This window comes from Chlorocebus sabaeus, chromosome 13, assembly GCF_047675955.1.
Source record: "Chlorocebus sabaeus isolate Y175 chromosome 13, mChlSab1.0.hap1, whole genome shotgun sequence".
Lineage (NCBI taxonomy): Eukaryota > Metazoa > Chordata > Mammalia > Primates > Cercopithecidae > Chlorocebus > Chlorocebus sabaeus.
Genome location: NC_132916.1, coordinates 7,323,001 through 7,348,274, shown reverse-complemented (window position 1 = coordinate 7,348,274; position 25,274 = coordinate 7,323,001). Strand labels below are relative to the sequence as shown.

The window sequence follows — 25,274 nt, the reverse complement described above, 5'->3', positions numbered from 1 at the left end:
ATGGTCTTATGAATTCATCCAGGAGCAGGAAGGAAGAGGTACATCTGGATTAGTGAGTGTGTAAATTCTTGAGCTGATGGGTCTAAGCTCTAAAGGCTAGATTAGTTGCCAGCATATTCTGGTCTAGATAGTATGGCATAGTTTTTACCAGTATGCCTTCTTTTCTCCGTCTTCCCAGTTTGCTTTTTACTCTGATGGCTTGAAAAAGCATAGGTTAGGTTGGAAGTGAGAGAACAAAACCTGCTAATTTAACTCTGAACAAGGGAGGCTTTAGGTTAATGTTTGAAAAGTGTGTTCCATGGAATACAGGTTTCCTGAGGTAGTCTGAGAAAAGAAGGGTTCTGTAGTCCAGGAAGTTCTGCACACACCTTCCATGAATTCAGAATGTGTTGCCATGTTAAGTCTCCAGGATTTGTAGTCAAGAAAGTTAACTTGGTTTAACTGAGCATTTTCTGAAATTACTTGGTTTTTCTTTCTTTTCTTGGTACTAGTTTTGAGGATACGTTATGGGAAATGTTAGGGGATTGTTAAAGACCTGTGGATCCTTGGGTCTTATTAATTTAATTCTGTTTTGTTGCTTGAAATATCTACCCAAAGTATTTTAAACACTTCCTCCAAATAAGAATATAATCAAGCATCTAATGCACAGTCATATTATCAGTAAATTGAGGTTAAACTAAAGACAGAGTCTCTCCTAGGTAGTGTCCATTAGCATTTTCCAGCAGGGTGAATCTAGATTTAGGAACAGTTCACTGTATATTTGCCTAAGGTTTTCACTGTCTGTGTTTTACACAATATGAATAATTTAAAATCCTTTTTTTTTTTTTTTTTTTTTAAAGAGATGGGGTTTCACCCTTTCTAGACTAGAGTGCAGTGGTGCTATCATAACTCACTGCATCCTCTAACTCCTGGGCTCAAGCGACCCTCCTGCCTCAGCCTCCAGAGAGGTAGGATTGCAGGGGTGAGCCACCACACCTGGGTAGTTAAAACAGTAGGTTGTTTTTTTTTTTTGTAAGAGACAGGGTCTCCTAATACTGCCCAGCCTGGTCTTAAACGTAAGTCCTCAAGTGATTCTCCTGTGTCAGGTGTCAGCCAGTAATTTAAAATGTTTTGTTAGAGTAGTCTCTTTATTTCCCCACTTCCTTATAGATCTGAGTAATTTGCTTTGGAATAATATGATAAAAGTGTAAGATAAAGGATTGCTAGACTAATATTTAGACATGTTTGTGTTGATGTTCTGTACAGGTTGTAGTTTTATAGGCTAGAATAGACTAAATTTTGATTGGTGATTAGTTAACAAGTGTCTGAAAAGACTTTATGTTGTTCTTTTGTAAATCTTGAGTAAAAGAAAATAACCAAACGGGGTAGTGAGTAGAGAGATAAATGAATCTCTTAAGAGAATGATAGTAATAAATGCAGGTGGAAGTAAGATCAGAGTTAGAAAATCTTAGATTTGTTTTAGGTTATAGGAAAATTGATTTATTTTACACGTTGGTAAAAGGCACAAGAGGCTTCTTTTTCACATTTTACTTTCATCAAAGTGAAACTTTTTTTTGATTTTTAAATTGGAACACATTAACTGAATGTCATAGGATATGTCATAGTGACATTGTTTAGTTACATGGTAACTGCAGATAGGTCTCAAGTTGACCACATTTGAATATTACACATTACTTTGTGGGTATTTAAAGACAGATGGCTTGAAGCCTGAGACGGGGAAAAGAGTGCAGGTATAGGAGCAAGTGGTGGTAATTTAAGAAGATCCTCAAGTAGAAGTCTGATTTTGTGATTTCAGAGTCTCTTTGATTGTTAATGTTACTATTATTAAATAACAGGTACATATATTCTAACAGTATAAATACGAACCAGAAAAATAAGAATGAACCACAGACTGGGCACGGTGGCTCACACCTGTAATCCCAGCATTTTGGGAGACTGAGGTGGGCGGATCATGAGGTCAGGAGTTTGAGGCCAACCTGGCCAACATAGTGAAACCCTGTTTCTACTAAGAACACAAAAATTAGGTGGCGGGCACCTGTAGTCCCAGCTACTGGGGAGGCTGAGGCGGGAGAATCACTTGAACCCGGGAGGTGGAGGTTGCAGTGAGCTGAGACCATGCCATTCCTCTCCAGCCTGGGCAACAGAGTGAGGCTCTGTCTCAAAAATAAAGAATGAACCACAAAAGGTAGCATGTCTTGAACTTTTGAAATGGTATCTATAAGGATAAATATTTTGTTATGAACTTAAAATATGTACGTACACATTTATGTAACTCAACCATTCAAAGTTTCGTGAAATAATACTTGTCTGTACTACCTATGATGCAGTATAGTATTTTTCTATTCTATTTCATTTTTAAAAAGGTTGGTTGTGATTGATAATGTTGATTTAGTGGCTTGTGTGCTGTGTAGTCTTAGCAAAATTGATGTCGACTCCTGCTGTAATTTAGTTTTCAACAAACTTTTTTTTTTTTTAATCCAGCACTTCGCTGGGTGCTAAGGGGATACAGAGATGAATAAGACATAGTCTAGTGCTCAAGGAGCCTCACAATGGTATGGAGAGTGATGAAAATAAGAAGCTGCAATGCTGTAACTGCTCTAACAGAGGCATGCCCAGCCTGAGAATGGAAGGGACCACATCATTTCCTAGCAGGAAGATGGCAGTTTCTTCTAGGTTTGCAGATTACCGTATATAATCTGATAATCCCTCTTATGACGGGCTTACCTTGTTGGGAAAGTTAGTTTTTTACCTAGATTTTGTAAAAACTAAACAGTATCAGGTTTACTTGAAAATAAGATGTGTTTGAACTTTTAGCTTACTGGACAAGTTTGTTAAAAAATAAATATTAATCCTGGCACTTTGGGAGGCTGAGGCGGGCGGATCACGAGGTCAGGAGATAGAGACCATCCTGACTAACACAGTAAAACCCCATCTCTACTAAAAATACAAAAAATTAGCCAGGCGTGGTGGCAGGCACCTGTAGTCCCAGCTACTCGGGAGGTTGAGGCAGGAGAATGGCATGAACCCGGGAGGTGGAGCTTGCAGTGAGCTGAGATCGCGCCATTGCACTCCAGCCTGGGCAACAATGTGAGACTCCATCTCCAATCAATCAATCAATCAATCAATAAAATGTTAATTATATAGGTAATCTTTAATAAAATTAAATTTTACAAATGAGTAATATTTTCCTAAATATGTCATAGGAACTAGCTTTAATATTATTATTGGAGAAGTACTTTTTTCCTGACTCCCCCCCCCCCCAGTATTGTGACTTGTTAAGAAAGATAAAGTCAGATAGAAGTTTAATATAAAAATGTATTTGATTATTTACACAGATGGTAAATTAAACTAAAATAAACCATTAACTTTTAAATAATGGAATAAAAGATGGATACTTCATTATCCAACACTTAAAAATGATTTGTTTTTAAAATTGCAACTTGAGTATATTCTGTACATTGATTTATCCCCCCACGGCAAATTCACAATAATACTGAATCTAGAATTTAGTAAATTAGTTGCATATTATCCAAAAAACATAAAGCATGGCATTTCTATAGAAGTTAGTTTCTGTAAGTGACACAGTTGTTACAGATTTCTCCTGTGAAGGATAGGCTGCTACATCAGGTTGAAGAAGCTAATGTTGGAGTGAATGTGGTGGCTGCCTTAGAATGGTTTTGCCAGTAGCAGTGAAAAATGTTTTCCTTATAGTTCTTGTGCAGCAGGGCATGGAGTAAAGCACATTTTTATAATAAAGGTGATGAATTTAATCGCAAACTGGCAGCCAAATGGAAATTGCAGACCTTGATACTGGGAGAAAATTGCCTATAAAGCAACTCTTGAGAGAACAGGCTTTAAATTTATCCACCCATTTCGACATTGAGGAGAACATTGGAATCATAGGATATTTTGCTTGGCCTGCTTAGTTCAGATGAATGACACTGAGTATTCTATTTAAGTGTTAGAGATGGTTTAAAGTTAAATTTTATACATATTAAAGCCTTTAGCACATGCATTTTGTATTTTATAAAGTATTTAAAATTTTGCTGGTTTTTAATATTTTAGTAGATGATATGCCTAATGAAATCCATTTGCCACGTTTCTAGTCACCTGCCATGTATTTCATGTTTCTGCTGTGTATATGAGGAACTGCATTCTTAAAATGTGGGCTTATAATTAACACACTATTGACAGAATGTTTGTCATATAAATGATCAGTCTTTACTATTTTCTATTGTATTTAAGCCATTTATATTATAATATTTAAACACAGAATGGTAGAAAATTTCTATTATGGGAAAATCTGGATTTTTGTCATTTTTTACTCCAAGTGACTAATGTTTGTAATTTCTTAGGAATAACCAAACTCTTGATTCAGTACACACTATTTAAAGTGTTTAATCCAGAATTTAGGTGCATTGTAGTGTGTATTTTGAGATGCCTGTTCTCTCCCACAGTATACATGCTTGTTAACAGATAGCTGATGTCCAAATTCAGAGAATTATTTGTGGCTATTGGAAACATTTACCCATCCAAGCAAGGTAAATGTTTAAAATGTAAAAATGCTGATGTAAAATATAAAAATAACATTTCTCATTATGCTTATTGAAACTACTTGGGTTTAAAGGGCAAGAAGTGTTACTTCTAGAAGGTTATTAGATTTTGCTTCCATACATAACCCTGATTCCTTTGACTGTATTTTTGGGCAAAATGGTACATTACGTAAAAAGGGTATAGCTGTGGTAAATCTTTGTTCTCTTTAGGTATAGAATTATGGAAGTGTTTAGTTTAAAGCAAGTATGAAAGCTTAGTATTTTGATGGAGAAAGCAAGAAAAACGTTTTACAAATTCTCTATTCAGGGAACAACTTATTGAGGTGGTCATGAGACTGAAGGTATGAAAAGGAAGAAGAGGCTAGGTGCAGTGACTGACATCTGTAATCCCAGCACTTTGGGAGGCCGAGGTGGGCAGATCACTTGAGGCCAGGAGTTCAAGACCAGCCAGGCCAACATGGTGAAACTCCATCTCTACTAAAACTACAGGAATTAGCTGGGCGTGGTGGTGCGTGCCTGTAGCAGGAGAATCTTTTGAACCTGGGAGGCCGAGGTTGCAGTGAGCCAAGATCATGCCATTGCTTTCCAGCCTGGGCGACAGAGCCAGCCAGACTCCATCTCCATTAAAAAAAAAAAAACAAAGGAAGAAGAAATAGAAGTGTTCCTTTTCTTGCTAAAGAAAGAACCAGTAAATTGTATCTGTTTCATTGAAAGTAGTTCCATCTAAATTACTTTTAAGAGCTAGACTTTTTGGAGAATGATTACATTCGTAGGAGAAGAGCATGTAATGTTGAAGATACATTTGAATGTTTAGCCATCTCTAAATTTGCATCAAAAGGAGAGTTCAAAATAAATCAACTCTTTTATTCCCTTATTGGTGACATAGATACTTGGTCATTGGTTTTATTTGGCTGAAGGAAGCTGTGGCAAGTTGAGAATTCAGAGGTAAAACCTTTGTGAGAGAGATGTAGTTTAATTATCTTAACTCTAATTCTCCTGATCCAGGAAAGCTTTATTTTTACTTTCAGATGAAAACTAAAATTTGTTATAACATGAAGCTTATTCTATATATTCTATATAAGCTAGAATACATATTTTACATATTCTATATAAGCTAGAATAAGCTTCATGTTACACATTATATACATTGTATATGTAAGCTATATATGTATATAATTTAAATGATATAAGTGATGTATGTGTATGTATAGTACTTATATTAAAATTTTACTGTTTTTCTAGTGTATTGATTATGAAAGTATAATTAGCTGAATAATTTGTTTATGAGATGATACTAAATTCAGTTCCCATAGATACTGGTGGTGATTTACTTTTTAAAAAGAGTTTTTCTTGTTACATGCTTAAATCCACACCCGAAATGTAGCCATAATTTAGTTCAAGATTGTTTATGCCAGAGTCTGAAAAACACCTGAATTGAGATTTTTGAGTGGTTGTGAATGGATTTTAGAATCGTGTGTTGAACAGTTCCATCACTAAATTAGCCATAGTAATGTTGCTGTTTCACATTGACAGTTTCAGATTTTTGTTTTTGTTTAGATAACTATTTTAGGGTTTGAGTTACAGTTATGCAAGTTTACATTACAGTAATGCAAATATACATTCTGAATTTATGCCAATATGTATTAGAAGCTAAAATGCCCTCCTCTCCCATCTCTGTTTCCCTCAAATTATTCATTTGAGGTTAAACTAATTTTAAACTCCGGAAAAGTGGTTAAGCCAAAAAAGGTCAGATCCTGGAAGCAAAAGTTCTGACCTTTTAAAAAGAGTGTTGGAAAAGTATTTGACGGTCATTTTCATAAGCTAAATGTACTGTGAGGTTTGTGTTTGAGTAGCTTTTAAGGTTTTCTGGATTATATGGTCGAATTTTGAGGAGGAACTTAGGAAAAATGAGTTGGAAAAGTTAAGCTGTTACATTCTACCTTCCTTTTACTATGTATAGTAAATCTACACGTGAGAAGTAATTTGCAAACAGCATTTGTTAAGTGTTTTTTCTAAGTATTCTTTATGCCTACAAAATCTGGGAAAAGACCATTTTCAGATTTCAGATAAATAATTATCAGATCAGTAGATACTATCTTTCAGATCTGTCAGAACACAGTATTTCCAGAATATATAATTTTACATCACCATCATCATTTATAATGATACTGATGACCAGTACTATTATTTTAAAGAGAAAGATATGTACACACACACACACACACACACACACAGTCATGCGTTGCTTAAAGACAGTGATAGATTCTGATAAATGCATCATTATGCTATTTCCTTCTTTTGCGAACGTCATAGGGTGTACTTGCATAAATCTAGATGGTATAGCCTACTACACACCTCAGCTATATGGTATAGCCTTTTTTGTTCCCAGGCTGCAAACTTGTACAGCATGCTACTGTACTGAATACTGTAGGCAGTTATAACACAATGGTATTTGTGTAAACATAGAAACATTCTAAAGATAGAAAAGGTACAGTAAAAATATGTTATAAAAGATGAAAAATGGTATACTTGTATAAAGCACTTACCATAAATGGGGCTTGCAGGACTGGAAGTTGCTCTGGGTGAGTCAGTGAGTGAGTGGTGAGTGAATGTGTGAAAGTCCTAGGATACTACTGTGGATGTAATAAGCATTGTATTCTTAGGCTGCACTGAATTTATACAAGATATTTTTCTTCAGTAATAAATTAACCTTAACTTACTATATAACTTCATAAACTTTTAAAATTTTTAAACCTTTGACTACAATTACAGCTTAAAACAAAAATACATTATACAACTGTACAAAAATATTTTTTTTTAAATTTATTATTATACTTTAAAAAATATTTTCTTTATATCCTTATTCTATAAGCTCTTTTCTGTTTTTAAAATTTTCTATTTAATTTTTACTTCTTAGACCTTTCTGTTGAAGACAAACACGCACAGTAACCTAGGCCTACACGGGTTCAGATCATCAGTTTCATCTTCTTTCACCTCTACAGCTTGGCCCACTGCCAGGTCTTCATGGACAAGGGCCATGTTGGTTACCAGTGTGTCTCCAGCACAGTGTCTGATACCATAGAAAGATAGGAACAGTTGTATTAATAATAACCGATTCTTGAGCATCTATTACGTGCCAGACACCTACAAATATTTGTTGTTGAAGTGAAAGAGTTTATTTTATCAAACTCAGAAGTTTCGCTCTAGAATAATCCTTTTTAACTGCTGACTTCAGGTGGTCCACCTGTCTTGGCCGCCCAGAGTGTTGGGATTACAGGCGTGAGCCACCACGCCCTGCTGAATAATCCTTTTTTTTTTTTTGAAACAGAGTTTCACTCAGTTGCCCAGGCTGTAGTACAGTGACTTGGCTCACTGCAACCTCTGTCTCCAGGGTACAAGCAATTCTCATGTCTCAGCCTCCTGAGTAGCAGGTATTACGAGTGTGTGCCACCATGCCCAGCTAATTTGTGTATTTTTGGTAAAGATGGGGTTTTGCCATGTTGACCGGGCTGATCTCGAACTCCTGACCTCAAGTGATCTGCCTGCTTTGGCCTCCCAAAGTGCTGGAATTACAGATGTGAGCTACTGTGCCTGGCCTAGAATAATCTTAGAAGTCCTCATGGATGAGTAAATATGGATGGTGAAAAGCTTAAATGAGAATGTCTTGTCTGATTTTCATTCCACTTTTAATTTGAATATACCATTTCCTTTCCCCCCTCATTGTATATGTCTCTACTTTTTTGTTCTTTTCTTTATTCATAGTTCTAATTTCTACTCACTGCCCCATCTTTTCCCTTTTCTCTATCTAGCTCTTACCATCTGTCATCACTGTTTTTCCCACTATCATGATCACTCACTCTAGCAGCAACCAAATTTAACTTTGGGGATGGAGCAGTAGTGCTGGAGAGGCCAAATGGTATGAGTAAAATAATACAGCTTTTGGAGTCAGAGCTAGATTTTCATCTTTATGTGGTCTTTGGTGAAAGTACTTAATCCCCAAATCTCTCTTTCCTAACTATGAAATGAAGGTGAAAATACTACTTACCTGTAAGGGAATCTACCTGATCATACTGTAATAAAATGCTGACTTCCACCACAGAGTTCTTGGGGAGGCTCTTTACGTGGAAAGATGTTAGACTTCATTATTCTGAATTCTGGATTTGTGTCTCCTAGCCATATAGACTGAATGACCATAGAATCCAACATAATGCTTTTAATATTGGCATAACTTCCTTAGTTTAAGTTATAGGATGATTATGAGATATAGAAACTCAATAAAAGGTAAAATTATTCTTTGTGTTGTGAAGTATGTTTAGAGGTTTCTTTTAAGAGGCCATATTTTGCTACTCTGCTTCAACTATAGTTTTTGTTCATTTAGTTGTTATAGAACTGGGACCATGTCTGTATTTGCACATGACTGTTTTCCTAGGGCCTTGGCCAGTGCCTAGTACATAGTAGGTGTAAAATACATAGTTGTTGAATGCATATATGAAAAAATCATTATATTGTGTCATTGATAAGACAGTCTTTTTTAAACATAGGTTATACTTTTTTCAGGTCAGTTCAATTTTGTTAAGTTTTTCTTTTAGGAAATTAAAAAGCTTTTATTATATTCTGAACATATTTTTACTAAATATACTTTGAGTACAGGGTTAATCAGGACTGTGCTGGCTGTGAGTATAGGGTTATGATAAAGCTCAGTAGGAGTGGATGATTGCAGTCCTTTTGTGCAATCCTGGCAGGAGCAGCCTTTTCCTTATTGGCTAGGTTTTTTTTCTTAAAGTCAAGACTAATCATATATTTAGATGCCTGTACATTTTATTTTCTCATCTGATGTAAGATACACTAGAAGAATGTAGCATTGATGTAATGAACATGTTATTAGCAAAGTGTTCTAAACTTCACAAGTCCAGAATAAAGAGACCAAGCCATTTGCAGAAGAGCACTGTGCATTTATATTACTTTAAAGGGAAGAGGAGTAAGCTAGCTAGAATTGTCGAGCAGATGCCATATTGGTGCTTGAGTGAAGTTATAAGAAATGTTTTTGTAGCTTTGCATGTTTTTGTGCTAATAGTCCTAATATTTGTTCAAAAGGTGTTTTTCATCCAATGATGTAGATGTTACATATATAGCAAGGGGCAAAAACAGCCATCTGCCCTCTCAGTTAACATTCTAATGTCAACAGGCAATAATCAATAAACAAGTACAGTAACGTATTTGGAAATATGAATTATAGAAATAAATTGAAGGATAAAGGGGATCTGGAGTGTTCCTATGGATTGAGGCAAGTTGCCATTTAAAATAGGAAGATCAAGGTTGGACTCTTTGAAAAATTGGAGCAGAGATCTGACGGAGGTGTTAGTGTGAGCCATACTGCTTTCTGGGGAAGAGCTTTCCAAGGCAGGGAAAATGGTAGTGCAAAACCTTGAGGGTAGAACTAGCAATTCCTTGTGTGGACTGTAGCCAGGGACAGAGGTTAGGTTGGTTAAGGAGACTAGAGGTGAGGACAAGGGAGGGGAGCCTGTGTGGATGCTGTCGGCTATTGTTTATCTTTGTGAGGACCTGGGCTTTTATACCAACTGAGATGGAAAATTATTAGAGCAGTGGGTCTGGGCGTCCTTTTAGGGAATCGGTGAAATCAGACTATCTTTGTGATGATAAGATGTTATTTGCCATTTTCACCAGCATTTACATGTGAATGTACAGTGGAGTTTTCCAGAGACTGCGTGCTATGTGATATTGCAACAGATTGAATTCAAGAGATAAGAGAATCTGCCGTTGCCTTTCATGTCTAAAACACCAAAAGCAACATCTTATTATCACAAAGATAGTCTGATTTCACCGATTACCTAAATTGACAAGTGGGATCTCATTAAACTAAAGAGCTTCTGCACAGCAAAAGAAACTACCATCAGAGTGAACAGGCAACCTACAGAATGGGAGAAAATTTTTGCAATCTACTCTTCTGACAAAGGGCTAATATCCAGAACCTACAAAGAACTCAAACAAATTTACAAGAAAAAAACAAACAACCCCATCAAAAAGTGGGCAAAGGATATGAACAGACATTTCTCAAAAGAAGACATTCATACAGCCAACAGACACATGAAAAAATGCTCATCGTCACTGGCCATCAGAGGAATGCAAATCAAAACCACAATGAGATACCATCTCACACCAGTTAGAATGGCAATCATTAAAAAGTCAGGAAACAACAGGTGCTGGAGAGGATGTGGAGAAAGAGGAACACTTTTACATTGTTGGTGGGATTGTAAACTAGTTCAACTATTATGGAAAACAGTATGGCGATTCCTCAAGGATCTAGAACTAGATGTACCATATGACCCAGCCATCCCATTACTGGGTATATACCCAAAGGATTATAAATCATGCTGCTGTAAAGACACATGCACACGTATGTTTATTGCGGCACTATTCACAATAGCAAAGACTTGGAATCAACCCAGATGTCCATCAGTGACAGACTGGATTAAGAAAATGTGGCACATATACACCATGGAATACTATGCAGCCATAAAAAAGGATGAGTTTGTGTCCTTTGTAGGGACATGGATGCAGCTGGAAACCATCATTCTTAGCAAACTATCACAAGAACAGAAAACCAAACACCGCATGTTCTCACTCATAGGTGGGAACTGAACAATGAGATCACTTGGACTCGGGAAGGGGAACATCACACACCGGGGCCTATCATGGGGAGGGGGGAGGGGGGAGGGATTGCATTGGGAGTTATACGTGATGTAAATGACGAGTTGATGGGTGCTGACGAGTTGATGGGTGCAGCACACCAACATGGCACAGGTATACATATGTAACAAACCTGCACGTTATGCACATGTACCCTAGAACTTAAAGTATAATAATAATAATAAATAAATAAATTTAAAAAAAAGAGATAAGAGAATCTAGCTGTCTTTAATAAACAGACATTTAAAAGATTGCAAAAGTATAAAATTGACTTTTTCAGTAATTTCTTTAGTTGGAAAATATGTTATTTTCTGTAAAATGTGCGTTTCTGGTTAATATGTAATAAGTTTACTCATTTTAAAATGAATAAAAATAATTTAAACATTTTTAGTTTTAATTTCTAGTATGGTAAGTTTTATTAGATACAACTTTCATGAACAAGGATCTCTTTGGACTCCTCCAATTAATTTTTAGAGAGTGGAGTCCTGAAACCAAAAAGTTTGAGCAGAGGAGTGACATTTCACTTGGATTTCAGCGGGCTAACTCCAAAGAATGAAGAATAGACTGACCAAGGTGGTGGAAGCAGGTAGATCAGTTAGGTTAAGATTAGGTAGGAAATGATTGTGATTGGAGCTGTGATGTTAGGGGTTGTGGTGGTGAAGTGAAATTGGGGATATAGTCTGAAAGTTGGGTACACAGTATTTGCTAGTGGATGGAGTATGAAGTGTGAGAATGGACTTGACATTGTGCCATTTTCCAAGATCAGGAGGAACAAGTTTTTGGGAAGGCCTGGGAGTTTGGTCTTGAATGTGTCAAATAGGTTGAGAAGGGAGTTGGTGATAGGATTTCAGTGTGGAGGGTTGGTCTGGAATGTCCTTTACCAGGGTTTTTGTTGGATTGTATTAGTAATATATATATTTTAAATACAGTATTTAGCTTCTATTCTAATCAGTTATATTTTTATAATCTCAACACAGAGTGCTGTGTTCTCCATTGAAAAACTGATTAAATTTGCTTTCCAAGAATGTTATATGATAGAATGTACACTCGAAGAGGCAGTAAAAAAGTAGTAAATGTAGATTTGCCAGTAGCATGACATAACTTAGATTTTCTGAATCTTTGTAAAGTAAGCCAACTGTGGTTTAATTAAAGGAGATCATATTGCTTACCATATTAAAATACTGTTTTCAATACCAATTACTGTGACATTTGAAGGCACTGTAATATGTTGCTCTTGTTACAGACCAAGATATTTTTGCTGAAGTTTTATTTTTCTTTCTAATTCAATGTCAGTGGTTGCTGTAGAGGTTCTTTTGGAATATTGTGTATAGTAGATTGTTTCTTAAGCCTTTAAAAAACTCTTCTTTGCCGGGTGTGGTGGCTCACGCCTGTAATCCCAGCATGTTGGGAGGCCAAGGCGGGTGGATTACGAGGTCGGGAGTTCAAGACCAGCCTGGCCAAGATGGTGAAACCCTGTCTCTACTAAAAATACAAAAATTAGTTGGCGTGATGGCGGGTGCCTGTATTCCCAGCTACTTGGGAGACTGAGGCAGATAATTCCTTGAACCCAGGAGGCAGAGGTTGCAGTGAGCCAAGATTGCGCCACTGCACTCCAGCCTGGGCTACAGTGCAAGACTTTGTCTCAAAACAACAACAGCAACAACAGCTCCTCTTGGCTTTTTCATAGTATGAGAGAATTCTCTTACAACACCTGTGAATGTCTTTTGACATGTATTTTCTTTCCTAAAAATGTCATGAAGTGACAGACATGTATTTGCTTTGTTATGGAATTAAGGTGATACTAAGGTAAACCTGTGCTACATGATTATAAACCTTAGATTCTTTCTGTATTGAACTTAGGTGAAATTTTGAATATAATCGAAAAGGTTAATTAAAAATCAAATGAATTATTACCTAGGAAAAAGCAGTTTACCCCTATCTCCTACACAGATGTAACTCCTTCAGAATTTTTGGGGCATCTGTTTCTTTTTCACTCTGATTTACCAAATTCCTTTTAAAGCCCTAAGGGATTTGGAGCTTCAGGAGGGCAAAATGCATAGGTACAGACCTTTCCCCACTTCTTCAAGAACAAGTGTGGAGGCATCTGATCACATGAGGATTTGATGCTTTACGAGGATGTAATTTAAAGTAAATTTTGGTGGCCAGTAGTAGTTTAAGACATTTTAGAATATGTAGTTCTGGCAGGAGTAGGATTGACTGGCCTGGAATTCTCAACCAGTCATTGAGTATATATACAGCCCTTGCCTATCGGAGGTCAGTACAGAAGGAGCACAAAATGGACTTCTCTGTAAGAAGACAAGGAGATGCATTTTAGGGCAGATACAAGCTATAAATATGATGTGGTCTAACGTGCTCATTTCGCAGATGAAGAAAATGAGACCCAGAAGGTTCAGTTCGAAGGCACACAGCTCAGCTAAATCATGCCTGGGAAACAGGAGTAAAATCCAGGTTGTGTAAACTCAAGGCCTGTGCTTTTTGCCTTACCACATGTATTAGGAAGATAGGCTTTTTATAGAAAGGTCATTGTTTATGGATTGTAATCTTTCTCTACCTTCTTTAAGGAAGGTTTAAAGTGTGTGTGTTTTCTTTTAAAGCAGTATATTAAAGAAAATCTAATTAAAATTTATAGATAAAATTTACAAAGCTTTTGCAAGAAAAGTCATCTGTAGTTGAGGTTAAATATTAGATTTTTTATCTGTGGATATCTATTTTGGAGAAGAATAACGAACATATTAAGCACTTACATTTAACGTATATTTTGGATGATTAGTAATGATTGCTTATTTGAAGAAAGCAAATATGTATAATTAAATTTTTAGCATTGTTTAAACCGTGGAAGATACTATTTTGAGTGATTTTTTTCCCCTCAGGTTTCTTTCTTTTTTCGTGGCTTTCATACTTTGTCACAATTATTTCCCCCCTTCCCTCATTAGAATAAATAACCCCAAAGTCCAAAGCAGACACTTTTTAATTATTATTATTATTTTTGCAACAGGGTCCTGCTCTGTCACCCAGGTGAGTGCAGTGGAGTAATCATGGACCACTGCAGCCTCTACTTCCTGGGTTCACGTGATCTTCCTCCCTCAGTCTGGAGTAGCTGGGACTACAGGCATACCACCACACCTGGTTAATTTTTGTAGAGATGGAGTTTGCCATGTTGCCCAGGCTCACTGTTTAAATTTTAATTCTTTATTTTGAAATAAATTTAGTCTTACATAATAGTGGAAAAAATAATATGGGCGTTAACAACTCATAAAATCATACAGTTATGGGAAGCAGGAAATGAGTATTGATACAGTACTATCACTAATATGCAAATCTTTCTCAAATTTTACCTGTTTTCCTACTCATTTGGTTTTTCTGGTCCAGGATTCCACATTGCATTAGTAGTGATGTCTGTTTCGTTTCCTCCAATCTGTTTCCATTTCACATTCTTTCATGACCTTGACACTTTTGAAGAATGCTAGTTATTTTATAAAAATGTTCTTGAATTTGGGTGTGTTTGGTGTGTTCTCATGATTAGAATGAGTATCATTTTTGGCAAAACAATCACACACAAGCGCTGTTGTGCGCATCTCAGTGGATCATGCTGTGGGGTATATGTCTTAATACTGGTGATACTAACTTTGATTAGTTGGTTAAGGTGATGTCTGTCAGATTTCTCCACTGTAGTTCCTCCTTTTTCCTTAGTCATTAATGAATGCCTTCAAAGGGAGATACTCTGAAACTGTACAGCTATCCTTTCATATTTTTGCTCACTAATTTAGCATTCTTGAATGATTTTTGTCTGCATTGATTGTTACTAATTAAAATTATTTAAGGAAGATCTGTCCCCTTTCCCCATTGTATTTATTTATTCAGTTATTTATATCTTATGGGTTGTAATTCATTATTATCACTATATAAGTAAACACTTTTAAGAAAAGTTCCTGAAAAGTTAATACATTGAGATAATTCAAAATTCAGAGACATGTAAGAGTACATTTTCTTATATCCCTGTTATCTTGGGTACCCATTTCCATTGCTAAGAGTTTATTTTTATTCTTTCAGAAATATGAAAAGGATTGGGAAAAGAGTTGTTAATAATAATTGCTGGATTCTCAGGTATTTCTTTTTACCTGGATTCTGATGATACTGAACCAGCTTACTGTTGCATCTTCTTCTGATATTCATTAAAATGTTTCTTAACTAGTTCGCCATTAGATTTAAATTTACATTTTAATACAGTGACTATGTAGATAGGGACTGGCTTCCCCTGAGTATTCTAAGAAACAACATGACCAGAAGACAACATTTTCTATTAGATAAATAATAGTTAAATATTAACGTGTAAAGCTAAACAGGTTTAAAAGTAAACTCTTTTTTGGTAAGTTGAAACAAAAGTCAATTTAAATGAGAAAGGCTGCCTATCCAATTAAGTAACTGGTTTTTCAAAAGTGAGTGAAGGACCTCCCCACCAAGTCCCACACTCTGTTCTGTTCTTTTCAGTGACCTATTTTACTTTCTCTGTCTACCGGCAGTATCCATTTATTCATTCAGGATGTCACTTTAGGAACCTAGACCTGGAGTTCATCCACAGAACTGTGTTTTGTTAAAATGGAGTGAAAGAAAGGGCTGAGAAGACTTTTTTTCACTCACTATTAAAACAGTGAACATACTGGTCTACACTTATTATAGTACAGCCAGCAATACATCAAAAGGTGGCTTGTTCCATTTTATTTCCATTCTCTAATTACCATTTCTTAAAATGAATTTTAAGAGTTTCTTATGCCAGGAAATCCTCTGTGAAACTAAGTAAAGCGGATTAGACTAGCTGTGACTTGGTCCAGTTTCTTTTATTTTTTTGATTTACCTTTTCTTTATTTTTATTGATACATATTTTACATCTTATGAGGTACATGTGATTTTTTTTCCTACATAGCGTGTATAATGATTAAGTCAGAGTGTTTGAGGTCTCCATCACATTGAGTATTTATTATATTCTGTGTGTTGGGAATAATTCAAGTTCTCTCTTCTAGCTACTTTGAAATATACAATATATTAGTTAACTATAGTCTCTCTAATCTGCTGTTGAACAGTAGAATTCATACCTTTATCTAATTATATGTTTGTACCTATTAACGTTCTTCTCTTCATCTCTTCTCCCACTCATTCATCCTTCCCAGCCTTTGGTATCTATAATTCTACTCTGCCTTTATGAGCTAACTTTTTTAGCTCCCATGTATGAGTGAGAACATAACGATATTTGTAATTCTTTAATCACTGAGCATTAGTTGTTTTTTCTTTTTATTTTGGGAGGACAGTAAAAAGGGTATTGTAATATATCCTCCTTCAGATTCTGGTGAAGACCAGTTGAGTCATGTAAAAAAGAACTAGATCGCTTTATTTTTAGAGTTGGGAGGCAATGAATTATAACGTCTTTATTATGCTGTTTTTATATAGGCAATCCCATGCTTGCAGTGTTTTGACATAAGCTTTCTGCTTTCTACTCTCCTAATAGGTGATTATTGTAAGAAAAATTTGTATAATAACATGAAAGCTAAATAGTCCTTGTAAATTCATCTCCCAGAGATGATTACTGTTAATAGTTGTATCTTTTTCGACTTTGTTGTGTTTACCAAAAAAATGTATACTTAAGTATAAATCTGATCCGTATGATAGAGGTTCTTTTCTATAACCCCTGGAACGTGTGCAACTTACTGTTAGGTACTTCTGTAATACAGAACTGCTGCTGAGAACAATCAGGGAAATCGAATTAACATTGTTACAAGGTTTTTGCTGTTTCAAATGTTTGCATGTGAAATTTATTGACAATTTTGGACCATTGTTAATTTTGGTAATACAAAGAGGAGTTATGATTAATTTTGTAGTTTTGGTTTTTGGACTTAGAATTGTGAAGTACAGAGTACAATTTAACCCCTGGAATAAGGTTCCATCTAGAGAGTTACTGATAGCTTGGGTTTTTTTGTTTTTTTTTTTCTTTCCAGTTTGAAAGCGGTCACTTTGAAATTAAATCGGATTTATTTGGTTGTTAGAGTAAGCAAAACACATTTCACTTAATAGTGCATACTCTAGGCCCAGGCGCAGTGACTCATGCCTGTAATCCCAGCACTTTGTGAGGTCGAGGCGGGTGGATCACCTGAGGTCAGGAGTTCGAGACCAGTCTGGCCGACATGGTGAAACCCCATGTTTACTAGAAAAAAAAAAAATTAGCTGGCTGTGGTGGCGGGCACCTGTAATCCCAGCTACTTGGGAGGCTGAGGCAGGAGAATTGCTTGAACCCAGGAGGCGGAGGTTGCAGTGAGCTGAGATTGTGCCATTGCACTCTAGCCTTGGTGAAAAGAGTGAAACTTTGTCTTATAAATAAATAAATAAATAAGTAATATATACTCTAGTAACTTGCTTTTTAATCTAGTTGCTCTCTGTACCTTGTGAATTTGGCCTCTTAAAAAGAGCACAGTGAAGGTAAATTCCATGGGTTCTTAGCTCAAAAATTACTTTAAAACTTTTTCTGTATTTAGTCAACCCTTAATTAAAGTTTGTTTCTTTTTACAGAAGAGATCGTTGTTAACCCTAAATACATGAGGTTACATGACAGCCACCTTTTTATGAAGTGGCAGTTGTTCTTCAGTTTTAAATAGATTACTAATATTATTGTTTTAAGATTTAATAAGTATTATATAAATAAAAACAAGTATTTGTTATTAAGACCTAAAATAACTAAATCTTACTTTGCTCTTTGTGTTAGTGTACTACTTTAATGTCTAGCAAGAGGTAGGGATTGCAGACAGTGTGGAAATACTGGAGCCTATTTAAGCGTCAGATGAAAGCACTCATTTTAAGCTACCTCATAAAATTTATACTATGTATATCAAATTATATATGTGTTTATAGTTGTCATTTTACTGACAACTAAGATTTTCCTTAAGTTAATGGAAAATGTTAAATTTGAAAAGCACATTTATGGTCAAACGACACAGTAACCTTTTTATTCCTTTATTAGCTCCTGTTCTAGTACAATGATAAGGCAAATTTTGTTGATGGATTCAAATGTAATGTACAAAGAAACAGCGGATAGATACCCAGTGAAAAAATATATGTGTCTATAACATCAGCATTGCAGGCTGAGCAGTTGAATCAGCTACCACAACACTAAGTGTAAGATGCATTTTATGTGAGTTTTTCTTCAGTGTTTTAAAACTGTTTCGTTTGTTTACAAATCCTGAAAGTAATTCTTTGATGCATTTTGGTTTTGAATTTTACTTTTCATTAATATTTTGTTGCTTATGATTGAGTCAGTAAATATTTTTCATGTTTCATTTCCTAATTTTCATTTTCTTAGTTTAAATTTGCTGAAAAATTTATAAACCAGAAAGTAACGTAGAGCTGTATTTGATTCTTTGGCTTTCCAACATTGCAGTATTGATTTTATACACAGCCTTAGCTATGTATTTATATATTTCGGGAAATGACTGCTAAATGCTGTAAGATTTCTTATGCCATATTTTTTTATTCTCTTAACAGATTTTCCTGTTGTCCTTAATTCCAGTGTTCTAGTTTTTCAGAGTGATTGATCTGTTAAATCCAATAATTCATATATATATATATTTTTTGAGATGGAGTCTCACTCTGTCACCCAGACTGTAGTGCGGTGGCACGTTCTCAACTCACTGCAGCCTCTGCCTCCCGAGTTTAAGCAATTCTCCTTCCTCAGCCTCCTGAGTAGCTGGGATGACAGGTGCCTGCCACCACACCTGGCTAATTTTTGTATTTTTAGTAGAGATGGGGTTTCGCCATGTTGGCCAGGCTGGTCTTGAACTCCTGACTTCAAGTGATCTGGCCACCTTAGCCTCCCAAATTGCTGGGATTACAGGGGTGACTCACCACGCCCGGCCCAGTAATTCAGATATTAAAAGGATGTGTACAAAAGTGGCAGAGTACATGTACAATAATTTGGATGCAATAAAAGAGTAGTGGTGATGGAAAAGCCAAAGACAAACGTGAGCTGAGGCTGTTGAAACATAAGAATGACTTTAAAACCTTTTAGTGAAATCTATAGTTGGGTAAATTAAGGGGAAAGAAAAAGGAGTAAAGGTCACATGAAACAGAACTGTGCAGTGACATCGGAGCAGAATTAACTGACAGTTGAACTTTAGTTTGGAAAAGAAAAAAATCAAGATAATTAAAGCAGAGAAATGTGATGAGACAGTAAGTAGTAACACGTTTTCAGGCCTACACAATAGTTTTCAGCATAGTGAAATTTGGAAAAAAAAAAAAAAAGTAAATTCCAAAGATTGTAGAAAATGGGAGGAGCCTAAGTTCTGTAAAGGCAAGTACTCCCAAAACTTGAAAAATGTATATTCTGAACTTGATGGCATAACCTGTAGATTCCTAAACAGATGATTTCCTATTTAAACTGGTGGCTCCACAAGGAGGTTCTGGTCCCATTGTAGCTTTGGATTTCATCAAGTAGTTGACGAAAAAAAGTTATTTTTGAGCTAAGAACAACCCATGGAATTTAACTTCACTGTGCTCTATTTAGGAGGCCAAATTCGCAAGGTACAGAGAGCAACTAGATTAAAAAGCAAGTTACTAGAGTATGTATTATTTATTTATTTATTTATTTTTGAAACGATGTTTCACTCTTCACCAAGGTGTGCCTGTATTTTGGGGTCTGGGCCAAAGAAATGTGTGCTCTATAAAGTTGCAGTTAGTTGGATTCCTGACTCGGAGACTATTCATGCTTAAAGAGTATCAGCTGATAGATTAGTGTCAGTCTGCTGAAGGGGTATGTGTTGCAGAAAATATCCAGGAAAAAAAAATTGAAATCTTCTGTTGGTGTCTAAACAAACAGGTGTAGAATTATGGAATGGTGGAGACTTGTCTTAACACCATTAGCAAAATGTCAGCAAAAATATTCTTAAGCATCATCAGCTCTTAAACAGTGATTATGGACAGGGCAGGGTTTGGGACTAGAAGTTGATAACCTCAGTTGCCTTACCCGTTGATCATTATGGAATGTTGTGTACAGTGTAGGGTTTTACATATTAAAAAGGGACCTAGACAAATCAGAGTTCGTCTAAACAGAGTTCGTCTAAACAGCCTCCCATGTCGTTGGTTTAGGGAAGAGGACACTTAGACATTTTAGAATTTTTCAAATGTTTGTGGGGCTGCTGAGTGGTGGCCAGTGGTAGAAATTTTAGGAGAGCAGATTTTGGTTTATTAAAACAAATTTATAATATTTAAGATCTTTAGAGATACCTAAAAATTTATCTTGATATTGGGGATATTTAGATAGAAAATACATGCCTGGGGTTCATGTTGGGAGAGTTTTTGTACTACATGTGATTAAGCAAACGGTTCCGAATGTTTAGTTCTCTGAACAACTGCTGCGCGTTGATGAAGGTAGCGCGGTGGTAGTGGGGCATTTGAGTGTCATAATGTTTGATACAGCAAAATAGTGTGTACAATATATTAGTTAAGAAGAATTCCTATGTTTCATGAGAACACCTGTGAAGCTATTACTTACAAAAGGACTAAAGCATTTCCCAAACCCATACTTGTTGCATGTTTGTATAGTAGTTTGGCTATAATTGTATCCTCCTGCTAGGATAACATTCCCAGAAGCTCTGATTGCCAGGACTTACAAATGGAAAGCTTTAAAGACAAAACTTTTTAAAACAGGATTACGGAGGAAAAGAATAAATGGAGCTCTTGCATACTAAGATTGGAAAACAATGGATTCAGTTTCTTTATTGAGTAAGCATATGAAGCACAGGCACAGAGAGGTTGTAAGAAAGAGACTTGTCTAAAATCACAGTTACTGTTAGAACTGGAATCAGAACTTGTTCTGAGTAACACAGAGGAAGTGCTGATGATTTTCTACTTTTTTTTTTTCCTGTTTATAATAATTGGCCAAACTCAACAGTGAATAAGATTATAAAGCCCTTGTGGACCGGAACTATGTCTTGGTCACCTTTTCATTCCCATCATTACTATCTTGTACATTAATGTACATTGTGTTCTGTTATGAAATTGAGTGATACATCTTAGAGACTGAAAAAAAGATGGTAGAAAGACTTATCTGTCTTCCTTATTAGAGTAAGTTCTTTGAGAGCTGGAACCATGACTTGTTTAACTTTAATGCTGCAGAAACCCAGCTGTTTCTTCCCTTTGTTTACCTCCACCAGGTATTTATTGAGGGCCAGCTGTGTTCCAGGCACCTGGGGACACGCTGGGTAATAGAATCTCATGGAACTTTGTGTTATTAATCAGAGTCACATAGGTATTTATAGAAGTACAACTTAAGTGGTAAATGAATTGTATTCTCTAACCAGATAGATGCTCATATATGAGGACTGTTGGTTTTATGCATTATTTATTTATTTATTTTTTATTTTTAGACAGTTTTTTGCTCTTGTTGCCCAGGCTGGAGTGCAGTGGCACCATCTCGGCTCACTGAAACCTCTACCTCCTGAGTACAAGTGATTCTCCTTCCTCAGCCTCCCAAGTAGCTGGGATTACAGGCGTCCGCCACTACTCCCAGCTAATTTTTATGTTTTTGGTAGAGACGGGGTTTCACTATGTTGGCTAGGCAGGTCTTGAACTCCTCACCTCAAGTGATCTGCCTGCCTCGGCCTCCCAAAGTGCTGGGATTACAGGCATGGGCCACTGCACCTGGCACGTTTATATATTTTTTAATCTAGTCATCTTATATGAATTTTTGGATAACTTGCAATAGATTCTTTTTTTTTTTTTAAGTTTGATAAATTTGTTTACCTGGAAAGTCACTGTTCTTCCCTAGATTTGTTATATTACTATGGTTACTTATAATAGTAGATTCTTCAATATTGAACTATTCTTGCACTCAGGGTATAAATTCTACTATGTCTTAGTGCATTTTTATTTTTCTATTTCAGATGTTTGCATCTATATTTTTAGGCAAATTTTATCTATAGTTTTCTTTCCTGTTATTCTCAGGCTTTGATATTGGTGTGATGCTAACTATATAGTAAGAATAGGTATTTTCTGAAGAAGATATTTAAATGATAATTATACGCAAAGTGCTTTATTGGTCCAGAGACCTGGCTAAAGGATATATGTGTGATTTTAATTAGATAAATTTTTCTAATGCCCCTTGGTTAATTACTTGCTGTAGTTATATAAATTATGTAAATGAGCATTTGTGTTTAAATTATTATTTGGTTGTTGAAAACTTGATTTGAGAATTGCTGTCATATGCTAACTTAAGATAAACACCAATTTGATACTGGACATTATTAGGAAAGATTTAATTATAAAGCCAGAAATATAAAAACCTTAGGAAATAATAAAATTCTGCCCGTATCATGTAGTCAAATCCAAGGTAATCTCTTGATTTTTGTTTATTTTATTTGCTATTCAGAGAAAAGCATTTGGTAAGCTTTTATAAGCAAATTGTTATTTAAGAGATAAAATTTGTTATAAAATGAATATTGGTATCACTGAAGCAGAAAATGTATTACAGTGCCTTTTTTTAATTGATTAAGATTTTATAACTGAGTAAGAATAGCTTTGATCCTGCCTTTTTGCTGTGTTGCATTTTATTTAACCGAAACTGATTTAAATAACTAGTTTGAAAAATTAAAGAATGCCTTCATATTTGATAGTTCCTAAGGAACTGTCAATAGATTGAACTTCCCCATGTTTGGAAAGCATACAAAATACATTTAAAAAATAAAAGACATTTTTAAATACTAATGAATGCAAGCCTTTCTCCCAAGTAGGACACAGTCTATAGGATAGAGAGACATTACATATACATCCGGCTAACCTTAATAATGGCAACTCTTACTAGGCAGTGTGTTCCAATGGACAGGAGCCTGTCGTCTGGTGCATACTAGAAGCTTAGTAATTTTTGAAAGGATCCGTTTTCTTTATAGTACTTGGCTCATTAAAATAGAATTCTCCTACTTAAAAAAAAATGTATATGTATATCCAAGAACAGTAATACAGGTTTTTAAAAACAGGTCATTGATTTTAGGTATCACTGCTTCCTCTTTTTATATTTAATATTTCAGTTATTAACCCAGTGTAGTTTGATCTGTTACCATCTTTTTCCCTTGAAACTTCTCTGATCACCAGTGGCTTAGTAGTCAAATCCAAGGTACCATCTTTTGCTGTTTATCTTACATTCTTTTGTAGTATTTGATACTGTTGATCACCCTGTCCTTGAATCTGTCATTTCTTAGCTTCTATAACACCCCTCTTCTCTAGTTCTCCTTCCTACCTCCATTTCTTCTTGATTTGGATCTTCTTTTCCTTACCCCTTCCTTTTTCTCAAGTGCATTCCGTCCTTCTTTCTCCCGTTACTTGCTCTAAGACGTCTCTTCTGATAGCTTTAACCATTAAATTTGTATATGAAACTCAGACTTCTGCTGAACTTGCAGTCTGTTGTCTTTTGAACATCTCTGTTTGGGTATTCTAAAGATATCTAAAAATAATCGAAGTGGTCCCATTTAAATGTTCTTCAGACAGATTAGTTCTGAAGTACAAAAGAGGCTTTGGTATTAGTTTTGTCTGACAGGCATTCTTACAGTTGTTTACTGAAGCTATCATTTGGAATGACTGGCCTCATTTAGATTTGGAAAAATTAGATAAACTAACAAGTCCATATTATACTGGTTAGGAAGGAGCTTGGGCTTTGAAGTTAATTTAATAAGATATGTTATTTGATTGGTATAAAAATTGGTTTGTAGTAGAAATTAATTAAGGCTGTAGTCCTGTTAAACATGGGCTTAATCCAGAGAATGACAGAATAGGCCAGGAGCTCTTTATTTGAGTTTTAACGCTTTATCAATGAAACCTCCCCTGCCCTCTCTTTTTCCCCTGGACTAGCAAGAATATTTTTTTTGTCTAACACATTTAAAATTTTTACTTTTAACAGAAATTAGCAGAGTACGGAAAGACATGTACAATGACACATTAAATGGCAGTACAGAGAAAAGGAGTGCAGAATTGCCTGATGCTGTGGGACCTATTGTTCAGTTACAAGAGAAACTTTATGTGCCTGTAAAAGAATACCCAGATGTAAGTATATTTTGTTGTTTTATTCAATTTTGTTCTGCTTCACATATTTTGGGAAGAGATATATTTGGTGGTAAATACTTAAGCATTATTAGCGACTTTAAAAAAATGCAGTCATCAACTGAAGTGTGAATAATTTGGCATGGATAATTTAAAAAGTTTCTTTCTAAATATGTTTCCATTTGATTGCTGCTATGTCACTTTGGAAATGCACATGGTATAGACTCTTGGGTTTCAAAACTGAATGAGGAATTGTGGAAAGCACTCTGGCCTGACTGTCACAGAGCACCAACCACAACTCTGCTCATCTTTAATCTGACCTTCAAGAAGCCACAGCTTGGGCCACAGCATTCTTTCTGTAAAATGAAGGTGTTGGACTACAAGGTTCCTTTCAGCTCTAAAATTTTTTTTGAAACCACTGTTTGTAATCTGATTTCCCCCCATCTTAGTCCATTGTTCAACTATTCTCTATAAACATCTTGCAAATAGCCTCCTTTTCCTATATCTGTTAATTTCTAAATAAATCCAGATTCTTTGCTTTTTGTTACAAAACCCTATGTGATACGGTCCATTCTATTTCTCTGAACTCATCTTAAATGATTTTCCCTCTTCTTTACCACACTGTAGTCACATTGGCCCTCTTTTGGCTTTTAGAGCAAGTCAAGTCTGTTCCCAGTCTTAGGGACCTTTATGTTAGCTGTGCTCTGATCTCTGGCTGGCTGCTTCTTGTCATTAAGAATTTAGCTCAAATGTCACTTCAGAGAGGCTTCCCCTGACCTTTTTATTTAAAAGCCATCTGTCTAGCTACTCACTGTTTCACATTGTCTTTTTTTTTCTTTGCAATAGCACTTATAATCGGGCATTTCTCTGGTTTATTTTCTCTCTCTCTGTGTCTCCCCAGAAGAGTGTAAGGTGTACATAAAGCAA

At 35.7% G+C, this 25,274-nt stretch overlaps 1 protein-coding gene across 7 annotated transcripts in view; it reads left to right on the top strand.

The window, feature by feature from the left end:
- QKI (QKI, KH domain containing RNA binding) overlaps positions 1-25,274 on the top strand; it is a 163,443-nt gene that overhangs the window by 15,994 nt on the left and 122,175 nt on the right. For all 7 annotated transcript variants that reach the window (XR_005241348.2, XM_038001188.2, XM_038001187.2 and 4 more), the window contains exon 2: positions 24,208-24,350. Coding sequence is in view for 6 of the 7 variants with exons in the window: in XM_038001188.2 (XP_037857116.1) it covers positions 24,208-24,350 (143 nt within the window). In the remaining variant the exon portion in view is untranslated. The remainder of the gene's footprint in view (positions 1-24,207; positions 24,351-25,274) is intronic.